We start from the raw sequence: 12,661 nt of genomic DNA, 5'->3' as shown, positions 1-12,661 counted from the left end.
TCCCTAGATCCCCTTGTTCTACCCCACTCCACAATGCCCTTCCATTTACTGTTTCTGTCCTATCTTGGTTTGTCCTTCCAAAATACAATACTTTGCATTTGTCCGCATTAAATTCTACCTGCCATTTTGCAGCTTATTTTTCCAGCTGGTCCAGATCCCTCTGCAAGCTTTGAAAGACATCCATGGTCCACTACTTCCCCAATCTTTGTGTCACCTGGTTGAGTTATTGGTCAACGTTAACGGTAATCATCCCTGTGATAGGCACGTCACTGAATGCCAGTTGTAAGTGGTTCAATTCTTTTTATTAGTATTTTGGTGGTAAACATCTACTTGGACTTGTCAGTCTATTTTTTTCTACATTTCCTCTTTAGAGCAAAAAAAATTCAAGGAATAGGATCTGTACTTGCTGCTCAAGAAATATACCAAGTATCTGTACTTCACTCTGAGTAAACTTCAGCGACATCTAAAATGTATCATAGGACAATCTTAAAATTACTTTCCAATTCATGATAGCACTTGTACAGATAATTCTTGTATTGCACTCAAAGTTTGCATCAAAATGATTTAGAAATCACCTAACAATATCAAGACACTGTTCAAAAATATTTTGAAAGACTGTCACTTTGAATAAATAAAATGTTCATTCTTTTCAGTTGCCAGGCAAGAATAAGAACTTTGAAGAATAACATTTTTAGTTTTTAAACATCACACAATATCAGTGCTACAGAAATGTTATCAAAGCCACACAAAAAGAAACAAGCTTATGTTTACACGGCACCTTTCATAAACTCAATGCACAAATGTGCATTACAGCCATAAAATTTCTTCTGAATTCTTTGGCTTGGCTTCACGGACGAAGATTTATGGAGGGGTAAAGTCCACGTCAGCTGCAGGCTTGTTTGTGGCTGACAAGTCCGATGCAGGACAGGCAGACACAGTTGCAGCGGTTACAAGGGAAAATTGGTTGGTTGGGGTTGGGTGTTGGGTTTTTCCTCCTTTGTCTTTTGACAGTGAGGTGGGCTCTGCGGTCTTCTTCAAAGGAGGTTGCTGCCTGCCGAACTGTGAGGCGCCAAGATGCACGGTTTCAGGCGATATCAGCCCACTGGCGGTGGTCAATGTGGCAGGCACCAAGAGATTTCTTTAAGCAGTCCTTGTACCTCTTCTTTGGTGCACCTCTTTCTCGGTGGCCAGTGGAGAGCTCGCCATATAACACGATCTTGGGAAGGCGATGGTCCTCCATTCTGGAGAAGAGACCTACCCAACGCAGTTTGATCTTCAGCAGTGTGTATTCGATGCTGTCGGCCTCAACCATCAAGAGTCCTTTGATGTTGGAAATTAAGTCGCTCCAATGAGAGTTGAGGATGGAGCGGAGACAACGCTGGTAGAAGCGTTCTAGGAGCCGTAGGTGATGCCAGTAAAGGACCCATGATTCGGAGCCGAACAGGAGTGTGGGTATGACAATGGCTCTGTATACGCTAATCTTTCTGAATTTTTACTGTTGTGAACTACACAATAACAAATACTGTGGACCATAAATAAATATCAACAATCAGTTAAAAAAAAATCAATTATAGGACAAGGGATTATGGTCAACACACATTAGAAGTAGTAGTCCTAGAGGAAATTTTATGTGGGTGGGGGGGGGGGGGGGAAAAGCCCCTGGGGAAAAAAAAAGAACCTCTGGGGAAAACTCACACAGACATGGGGAGAATGAACAAACTCCTTACAGACAGCACGCAATCAAACCCTTTTCCCAATTGCTGGTGCTATAAAGGGATTGTGCAAGCTGCTACACCAACTGTGCTACTTGGTTATAAAAAGGAGTGTGTGGCAGCGCACTCTCTCATGGCGAACTCGCCCTGCGAGTAACGCCACGTGGCGGGGCAGCCATGGGAAGATGGCGCTGTCAGGGTTTCTCCCTGCCTCAAGTCTCCTGCCCAGCCCGTGCCTAGGGCAGCGATTATGATGTCACAATGCACAAGGTGACTGAGCTCATGCGCTGAATTTGAATAAAAAGTCATTAACGACTTTCAATGTGGTGGCTGAGTCTTTCTTGGCTGTGTCCAGCACTACAATGGTGACCCCATTGAGCCCAGGCACCTCTCTGGTCTCAAGAACATGGATCCGGCAGAGATCAACGGCGTTGCCATCAAACTGCCCCCCTTCTGGACACATTGCCCACGTACATGGTTCGGGCAGGCGGAGGGCAGTTTCAATTGAGAAACATTTCAGCAGACGCCACAATGTTCTACCACGTCGTGAGGGTGCTGGATGAAGAAATGGCAACCAGGGTGGACGATCTAATACACAACCCACCGGGTGAGGGTAAATATCCTGCCCTCAAGAACCTGCTCCTTGGCACTTTCAGGCTCTCCCTTCAGCAGGATCCCTCCAGGCTCCTGCACCTCGACGGGCTTGAGGATTCCATACCATAGGCCCTAATGGACGAAATGCTGGTGCTCGCGGAGGATCACAAATCTTGTTTCCTATTCCGTCAGATCTTCCTCGAGGAGATGCCCGGAGACATCCAACTACTCCTGGTGGTTGAGGACTTCATGGATCCACGCCGAGTCACAGCCGAGCAGTCACCCTCTGGCACACCAAGAGGTCAAATGAAACAGCCCTCAATCAGGTTGCACAACCAAGAGCCAGCTGGCCGCAACACTCCCCCAATCACAAGCTGGAGGGGCACCATTCCACCTGGTGCTTTTACTATCAGCACTGGGGAGCGCAAGCTCGTATGTGCCGACAACCGTGTAACTAGCAGGGGAAACGACCTGGCCAGCCTCCGTTGATGGCTGCGACGGCTGGCCACATGGACAGCCTCCTTCATGTTACCGACAAGTCCACCGGCCAACATTTCCTGGTGGACACAGGAGCGGAGCGAAGCGTCCTGCCCCCCACCGTCCTCGAGACACGCACCTGACCTCGTGGTGCCATCCTGCGGGCAGCCAAGGGTTCCACCATCAAGACTTTTGGTACCCCCAGTGCGCAGATCCAGATCGGGAAAGAGAAATTCCGCTGGAAGTTCATGTTAGCCTCAGTGGGTACTGTGTTGTTGGGGGACGACTTCCTGAGGGCACATGGACTGTTGGTTGACATGAAGGGCAAGAGGCTGGTCAATGCTCGCACCTTTCATTCACTGCGCCTGGAGACCAGACACCTGCAAGCCTGAGATTGCCGCCATTGCCACTTTCAGGGATGAATACTCAAGCGTACTCCATGAGTTCCCTGCCATCTTACAACCACAATTCAGCAGCACCTTATCCCAGCACAGGGTATCCCACCATATCTCCACGCAGGGCCCTCTGCTGCACGCCAAGCCCAGATGACTTCCACCCCAGAAGCTAGAGGATTTTTCCCATCGCTCGGACAGCGCCTGGGCATCCCCACTTCACATGGTCCCAAAATCCACCACAGGAGACCCTGTGGTGATTACTGGCATTTGAACGTCGCAACCACATCAAACAGGTACCTGATTCCCCACATTCAGGACTTCTCGGCCAATCTCCATGGCACGCGTCTTCTCCAAGGTCGATCTGGTGTGGGGGTATCATTAGATCCCAGTCCACCCTGAGGACATAGGCAAGATAGCGATCATCACTCACTTTGGCCTCTTTAAATTCCTGCATATGCTCTTCAGCCTCAAGAACGCAGCCCAGACTTTCAGCGCCTCATGGATGCAGTGGTTAGGGACTTGGACTTTTTGATTATCTACCTGGACGATATCCTTATCGTCAGCCGCAACAGCGAAGAGCACAAGGCCCACCTCCGTACTGTTTGCCCAACTGGTGGAGTTTGACCTCACGGCCAACGTGGCCAAGTGCCAGTTCGGCAAGAAGACACTGCAGTTCCTGGGGCACACCATCTCAGCAGCAGGTGCTGCCCCGGCGTCAGAGAAGGTCATGGCTGTCCAGCGGTTCCCCAAGCCAACCACCTTCAAGGGCCTGCAGGAGTTCATGGGATGGTGAATTTTTATCATCGGTTCATCCCTGGACCATGCGACCACAGTTTGCGTTGATCGCCGCTAAGGAGAAAGTCCTGACCTGGTCGGACGAGGCAGAGACTGCTTTTGCCACAACAAAGGAGGCCCTCGGCAACGCAACCCTATTGGTGCATCCATGCCCTGAGGCACACATGGCGCTCTCGATGGACGCCTCAGTCATGGCTGTAGGAGATGTACTCGAGCAGTGGTTCAACAGTGGCGCCCGCTGGCCTTCTTTAGCAAACAGCTGCGCCCACCAGAGCTCAAGTACTGCGCTTTCGACCAGGAGCTCCTGGCGCTGTATCTGTACCTTTCGATACTTTCTGGAGGGCAGGCCCTTCATGGAGTTCACGGATCACAAGCTCCTCACACAGGAACTCGCGATGGCCAAAGATCCATGGTCGACTCGCCAGCAACGCCACCTCTCCTACGTGTCGGAGTTCACCACTGACATCCGGCACAGGGCAGGCAAAGACAACGTCATGGCAGATGCGCTCTAGCATCCAGCGATCAATGCTCTCGCCCCCAGCCTTGACTAAACACAGTTGGCACAGGCCCAGAAGCTGGACACAGAGGTGCAGGCTCTCCGGGCCACCATCTCTGGCCTCGAGCTTCAAGACATTCCGTTGCCAACAGCCCGGACACGCTGCTGTGCGATGTCTTCACCAGCTCGCCGAGCCAGGTAGTCACACCACAGTGGAGGTCGAGGGTTTACAGCTTAGTCCACGACCTAGCCCACCCCTCGGTGAACACTTCGGTGCAAATGGTAGCAGAGTGGTTTGTGTGGCACGGGCTCAAAAAGGTTGTGTGGTGGAGCACTCTCTCATGGCGAACCGGCCCTGCGTGTAACACCATGTGGCAAGGCAGCCATGGGAAGATGGTGCTGACAGGATTTCTCCCTGCCTCAAGTCTCCTGCCCAGCGTGCACCTGGGGCAGTGATTATGACATCTCAGTGCACGAGGTGACTGAGCTCACGCTGCCCTTAAAAGGGCATGCTCTGAATTTGAATAAAAAGAGTCATTAACGACTTTCAATGTGGTGGCTGAGTCTTTCTTGGCTGTGTCCAGCACTACAAGTGCAATTTATAAATGGTTGACAAACTAGGGTTTAAACTTGATCTCAGAGAATTAAAGAGCACACAGTGATCAAAAGGGATGCAGAGGTATGGGAAGACTTTTAAGACCAGGCTGAGAATTTCAAAGTTGAGAACAAATATAGCTCAGCAAGGACAGTGATCAATAAAGGAAATTTAGATGTGAATATGGTCACAAGCAGTAATGCTTTATGTAAGTAAGTCAATAGGCCTTTTCATGGTAGAGAAACGAGCGAGTATAAAGGCAGATATTATCCACCTCTTCCTCACTCCACTTATCTCCAAGAATACGACACATCCGCATTCAATGCACCTCCAGCGATCCTCCCTGACCCTAGTGTCAAAGCCAAGGCAAAGGGCCTACTAGGGATCTATGAATGGGCATCCATTTGGAGCAGCTCTAAAGGGGTTGGCTGATGACATTGTCAGCTCACAACCCAGGAGCCTCCACCGAACTGCTGCTGGTCACAGGCAGCCGAGCAGCAGTGCTGTCCCGCTCAGTAGCCTCCCACCCCTGCCAAAACTTCTCAGCACTCCCCACCAATCAATTTTCCCCACCACCACTGCTCAGCATGGCCCCATCCCCAACCCCCAGCCAAACACCAGCAGCCAGACCCAGACTAAATACCGGAGGTGTCATGCACAGCCTCTCGACAACCTGCTTCAATAACCAGACACACACACGAAAGCTTAAATTCCTTGTTGCTGGTGCCAGCATATCTTGCATGATGAACAGACTTGGTGTTTCTGGACCATTTGATAATTTGCAGAGTAATGGCCAACTTCGTTACCCATAATCCCCCAGACAGCTGGAACCGCTAAGTCGGCCATTGCTCGACAGGTATGCATGGAGTCATGGCATCAGTAGCCACACCTCTTGAACGCCACATCAACCCTCCAGCTGCCTCCAAGCTGAAATGGGACATCATAGTCTTTTCTAGGCCTGCATGAAAAAGTAAGAAAAACCTTCTCATTCAGCTTTTAGCCAGCCTCCGTGCGGAGGACAACTATGAAAAGGCCTCATGACAAATAGCATGATAAAGGATGATTTGGTTTACACCAGAACAATCACCCAGGGGATTCATCAAAATACGAGTTGAAGTACAAAAATAGTTGGGCAATGATGTGAAGGAAAGTTAGCAATCTCACCAACTGTGAAAAAAAGCTCGCTTCAGAGTCAAATTAACATCAATAGCAATAGACTGGTTTAATGACAAGTTTAAATACAGGATATTTAATTGAAATAATCCTACTCTCAACAGGGCAAGGACATGAATGGTAATCTGCTGCTTCTAAGCACACAGGAATTTTCAGAGTCTGTGACCTCCCAGAATGACACTTCCTTAATTTTAGGCATTACTCATAATATTTACAACATTATCTTATGGGTTTCCTGTTTATTCAGTTGAGTACAAGTTGCTCTAATTCTTCATAATCTTATTTCCCAAGTATGTGGATATTCAGAGGTTTAAGTACACTATCTACCAAGTGCCACATTCATCAGATTGTGTTGCTTTTTGATAAATGAATCTTTGAGAGGGAGGGAACTCAAAAAAAAATCAACCCCTCCCCTTTCAAAATTGATCATCATCCAAATTAAAATCAAGAAAAGCAATTGAGTATATATCAATCATAATTCGTTGCGAGGTGCTACATTGTTGGTTGGGATCCGGACTCTTCAGTCAGGTTCCCACAGAGAGTTTCCTTCAGGTTTTTCAACCATGACGTACATTTACAAAATGCCAGAATGTTGAAAAAGTTAAGCAGCTCACTGGCTTGTTCAGTCAAAAAAAAAAACTCAGTGTGGACAATGTTACTACTTTTGATGTGGCCTCTGAGACCAAAAGCACATTTGGTGAGCGATTTGCAGAGGACTTCTGCTCAGTTTGGTTATAATAAGAATGTCTACACTATGCTGCTGCCACAAAACACCGAATTTCATGGTTTGTTCATGACAAATTCTGATTCACCACTCTCTCTATTTGCAACACTTCATTCACGGAACTACGTACTTTAGGGAGCTTGGGCTTTACCTACCCTTTTCTTTCACATTAATGCACATTGGACTGTTTACTGAGATACCATTTGCACTCCCGGCCCCACCTCAAAACTGGTGGATGACATATTGCCAAAAAATATTTGAAATACTGATAAACTTCCAGCTGTGTTTTGTTAAAAGTGACAAGTACTAATTTCATAATGTTTTGCTCCAATATTCAAATGTGAGTATTGAGGAGTTTAACATATGTGAATTTTGTTTCAACTACATTTTACTCACTCAATGTTCAGGGTACATTTGAATTAAATTGCATGCACAAAACAAAAAAAGACTGTAACATCAAGCACATCAATCCAAAGTGGGTTTGATGAAAAAAATTAAAGTCATGACATGGTATCTACATCAGATTTGTTTCAATAAGATAAAGGAATTGAAAATCATTTTGACTTTCAAAGGAAAATTTAACTTAAAACTTGTTTTCAGAAAGCTACTAGACAGGTCTTTCATGTAAAAAGTGAATAGGTACATATTTTTTACATCTATAAACTCAGTAATTGAAACTGTTATAATTGAATCTTTAAACTCAAGTATTTAACCACATTCAACTACATAATTAAAAGAATGCTGGACATCCCTTATTATAATTTAAAGTAGTTCATTGAGCCCACTATTCCAAAGTTTAATTAGCTAAATTTTACTTCCAATATACCCTCTAAATGTGATGTGTACAACTCATGAAGGAACTGTAGTGAAGTATTCTATACTGAGCTACAAAAGATGTCAATGTACACCTTGTGGAATCACTGTACACGCTGAGTTGATGTATACGCTGGTAAGTCTATGTACACGCTGTGGAGTCTAGTTTAAGACCAACACCTGCAGGCTTGCATACTGGGCTTATATACCTCACTGCTTCTGTCACATGGAAGTGATGCCATCTGTGATGTCATCAGCCCAGATAAAAACCTGTGTTAGATGAAGGTCAATTTCCTGCATCTTCCTCAGCACGTCTGCCATTTTGGGATTTTGCTTGCTGGTAAGTGGGTCACCACAGTACTTTATATCATATGTTCTAGCTATGTCCCTCCTTTTGTAACTACTAGAAAGTATTTACTACCCGATCTTTAATTCTTGATATAAATATCTCTCCAAGCCCTTTTATTGCTATTTTTTGGAATGAGTAGACCAATGGGCTTAATTTTGACACCATCTCAATCCCATGTAGTTGCTTTTGCTTCCCTGATTGCGAGAAGGCTCATTTTGCTGTGGTGGAAAGATGTTGTCCCTCCCACACAGACACAATAGTTATTAGATTTGATAGCATCCCTCTCTCAAGAGAGAATTAGATGCTCAACTACTAAAACAAGTTTTAAAAATTCTTTGTGTTCTCCCCGCCCCCCGTTATTTTCAAAATTTTTAGATCAATTATTTTTGCTCTTTATTAAAAATATTTTCATTTTCTTCATATTTTGAATTTAGTAATTGATGCCTGGCTTTGATTGTAATCACCCAGTTAATAGGTTGGGATTAGAAATTATATTCGTTATAGATTTTATTTCACTTTTCTCAACAACATGAATCATACGTATTTTGTTTAATATCTGTAATTTTAATTTACTTTTACCTCAATTTTATATCATATGTATCTATGTATTTAATATTATTATTTTCTCGAAAACCAATAAAAAGATTGAAAAATAGCAGAGGCAGTCCTAAAGACAAAATACAGGTACCATCAATAAGTTCACCATGCAATGTGACACTCAACATCTTAAATAGGTTATTGGAAATGGACAAATAACATTACTGTTTACTAAAAATAACCCTTTTAAAGAATGTTGCTGAAAAGTGCTCCTTGTAAGTACCACCAGTAGAAGAAAGGGGGGGGGGGGTGAAACAGGAGGAGTGTTCAGATACAGTTTGCAATGAAAATGAATGTGAAATCAAATTATTGTTAACATGAAACATAGCAAACCATTTCAATGCTACTTACAAACTCACATACAAATGCTACAAGCCTACATTATGAAGTTTCAAGCCCATTTAATTTTAAGGAAAATATTGTATCATAGGTACTGTCCAATTTGGTTGTGCCTACTGAGTAATAAGTCTAATTTTGACTGGACCACATCATACCTATAATTGTTAATGTGGAAATGGATGAATGACACATTGTCCAATCAACCTGGCTCACATTTCCACTTGATGAGAAAGTTTCCTAACTCAACAGGATGACTGAAGACCAATTGAAAAGGGCAGTTTCAAAATAAAGTCAAAAATAGAAACTAACCACACCCTTCCTGTGGGTCTCACTAACGCATGGTTCTTTTCTTCTCGTTTCATAGGAAATGACAGAATATTTGGCTTCCTAACAGGATCCCAAAGCAGTGCCAGTTCTTTTAACCATTATTCTGCTTTCTGAATGGAGCCAGTGAGGGAAACACGGGTCGGGGAAGGGTGGGGGTGAGAAGAGGGTAGGGGAAGGGGTGGGGGTGAGAAGAGAGTAGGGGAAGGGGTGGGGGTGAGAAGAGGGTAGGGGAAGGGGTGGGGGTGAGAAGACAGACAATTCACCACAGTAATCCAATTTTTAGGTATCAAAGTAAAAAAAATAAAGCTGACAAACTGAAGAAATGAAATCAAACGCGATCATTGAGTATTTGATTCATTACTTGTAAAAATGACATGGCATAACTGTGATGCATTTCAAGCAGAGGAAATCAGAATTCTTTTAAACTGTATCATCTCCACCAGATAATTCAAAAAGGATATTATATGCAAAAAGATTTTTAAAAAGGAATATCTGCTGTTCACAGAGGAACGAGTGCAAGTTCTCCACTGCTAAACAACAGTGTATCCAATAGGTCTGTAGCAAGTACATAATAGGGTGCAGAAAAATGAGAGCTGCTCAAATTAATTCACATCATTTTTCACTCAGATTTCCCCATTGCATTGGATGCTAATCTATAATAAATATCCCCATAACAAATGGAGCACAATGGATCAAGAATTTTTCTAAAAATCTTAACCAGCAGGGTAATATTATCAAGACATTTTTAAACATTTTAAACCATTTTCCTTTGTCAGAGCATGCATCACAATGAGAGGTCAACAATGTGAAATGTTAATTCTTTCATCTCTAAAGATACCGATATGCTTTGGATTTCCAGTATTTTATGTTTTTTATTCGATGTTTTTTGCTGTATCGTGACATTGTTGCTCAAAGGCTGCTTTCAATTTTGTTTTTCTCATTTTCTGGCGAGTGGAAGTTGGCTACTGGGAGATAAAGAGCAACTGAAAGCTATTCGAATCATTGCATGGGACCTTACTAGTCGGTAACAATAATTTCCCCCATAAAATCCTGAATACTCATTTCTGATTGCACAACTGTTCTTTTCCCAGAAAAGAAAAAAGCCATAAATGACATGCCATCATTTTTCATATCTTTTGTTATTTTTGTAATTGTTAGATTAGTTTCAGATTTATTGTCAGAATATATACGACATACTACCCTGAGATTCCTTTTTCCTGTGGGCATGGCAGAATTACCACTAATTGGTAGTGCAAAAATAAACTGTACACAACATAAACATGGAAATAAAAGAACTGTAAACAGATAATAAATGTAAACAAACTGTGCAATACGGTAAGAACAAAAGAAAATCAATAAAGTGCACAAGAGTCTCTGGTTGAGTTTGTCATCGAGGAACCTAATGGGTGAGAGGTACCAGCTGTTCCTGAACCTGGTGGTGCAAGACTTGTGGCACCTATACCTCTTTCCTGATGGCAGCAGCGAGAAACAGAGCATGTGCTGGGTTTTGTGGGTCTTTGATGATTGCTGCTACCCTCCAACAGCAGCGTTCCCTGTAGATGTACACAATTGTGGGGAGAATTTTGCCTGTGATGTCTTGGGCTGTGTCCACTACCTTTTGGAGGGCTTTATGCTCAGGGGTATTGGTGTTCCCATATCAAACCATGGTGCAGTCAGTCACCACACTTTCCACCACACCTCTGTAGAAAATTGCCAGGGTTTATGGTGTCATATCAAACCTCTACAAACTCCTGAGGAATTGCACCATTATTCTTAACATTGTACATTTCTAATACATACTACATTCACAATGACTCAAGTTGCCAAAAGAAAAGTCAGCCCTCATTACTTAAAGTTCAATCTAATGTTAGCATTTTGGGACATTTGCTAGTGTTCAGATAGTTAGTGACCCCATTTCTGTTCTGCCATTTCAGAAATACATTGCTGAAATCCAAGAACATGAATTAATAATTCTTTTATCAAGATTAAAGAACCTTTTCCGGCAATTAATTGCACATACTCCTCTTTTTACTAATCTGAACTAAAAACATCCATAGATTAACTCCCTTCTTGTTAAACCTTACCACCCTGGTATTTGAACCTCTATATATTTTGAATGGCTAATTTCTTGTAGAACAAGCATCTCACTTTTCTTATTGCCAGCAGAACTATACTTATGAAATGGAAGGATGCTGTCCCTCCTACACATACTCAATGGTTATCTGATGTGATGGCATGCTTGACTCTGGAAAAAATTAGATGCTCTACTAATGTAATTAACCTTAATTTTCTAAATTTACGGGGTCCTTAATTATTTTCAGAATTTATAAGATTATTGGATCCCATTTTATGGTTTGGTTGTCCTTTTTTTCATGCATTAATGGAACATATATGATTCATCTTAACTTCACAAGGGATAGAATAGTTTTTGTTTTATATACTTTTTTGTCTCTTTCATAGGTTGTTTACAGGTGTGTGTACACACATATACACACTCAAAAATGTTGGAAAGAGAACAAGCAACTCTTCTTTAAATTTACAAGCTTCAAGCACAAAACCCTATATTCCTGAAGTTAGCTTTGCCAATAGTCGCATGTACTCAGAATTCATAGGGTCTAACCAACTTTACACAAGTAGATTTCTGTAATTCTAATCAAATAAGAAATCTGTTCTTACCTAAACACAAAATCTGCTCCACAAACTGATGCACTCAAGTGAAAAATCATCCAGTGGAAAATTGTGAAAGAGAAGTTTTACTTTTTAAAATTTGATACTGAATGCAACCTGTTGTGCCTTCCTCTACGACTTTTCATTAGTAATTCCATCCCTGCAATTAGGAACTTCTTGCCAAACTCATACTTCAATAGCCAATGACTGGAGCAAGCGCCAGCAAAAACAGCAGACAACACGTAACTTCCCACAAAAATTATAGACTAAACGTTGTTGAACAATTTTGATAAATGGAACTTTATACAAGAGAAAAATCATCCCACAGAAACAAATAAAAAGACATCTCTAAAAACAAAGCTCATCAGAAAACATGTTACTCATAGTTTGCTCAGTGATTGCTGAAGGACAGAGCAAAATACTTTCAGATAGCCAACTTAAGAAGTTTGCCTGTGTATAGTAAGTATTTTCTGTAATTATCCCTTCTCAAAGTTTATTTTAAGTTGTGCTTTATTACTTGAATACTTAACAGTAGCAAATATTCTGCATTTCAAAGGAAATTTACATGTACAGTTAACCACAAAAGTCCAAATGTTGCTATGCACGTT

The 12,661-nt window shown here is 42.8% G+C and overlaps 1 protein-coding gene across 14 annotated transcripts in view; it reads right to left on the bottom strand.

The window, feature by feature from the left end:
* Positions 1 to 12,661, bottom strand: part of LOC138761720 (ras-associated and pleckstrin homology domains-containing protein 1-like) — a 285,406-nt gene that overhangs the window by 201,069 nt on the left and 71,676 nt on the right. Inside the window, exon 1 of one of the 14 annotated variants that reach the window (XM_069934331.1) lies at positions 3,476 to 4,669. The exons of the other annotated variants lie outside the window; for them this stretch is intronic. Within the exon in view, the coding sequence (XP_069790432.1) occupies positions 3,476 to 3,514 (39 nt within the window). The 5' untranslated portion in view covers positions 3,515 to 4,669. Of the gene's footprint in view, positions 1 to 3,475; positions 4,670 to 12,661 lie in introns of those variants that run through there. 14 annotated transcript variants of the gene reach the window in all.

The sequence above is a fragment of the Narcine bancroftii genome, chromosome 4 (genome assembly GCF_036971445.1).
Source record: "Narcine bancroftii isolate sNarBan1 chromosome 4, sNarBan1.hap1, whole genome shotgun sequence".
Lineage (NCBI taxonomy): Eukaryota > Metazoa > Chordata > Chondrichthyes > Torpediniformes > Narcinidae > Narcine > Narcine bancroftii.
The sequence above is the reverse complement of the archived record's forward strand: the minus strand, read 5'-3'. Positions and strand labels throughout refer to the sequence as shown.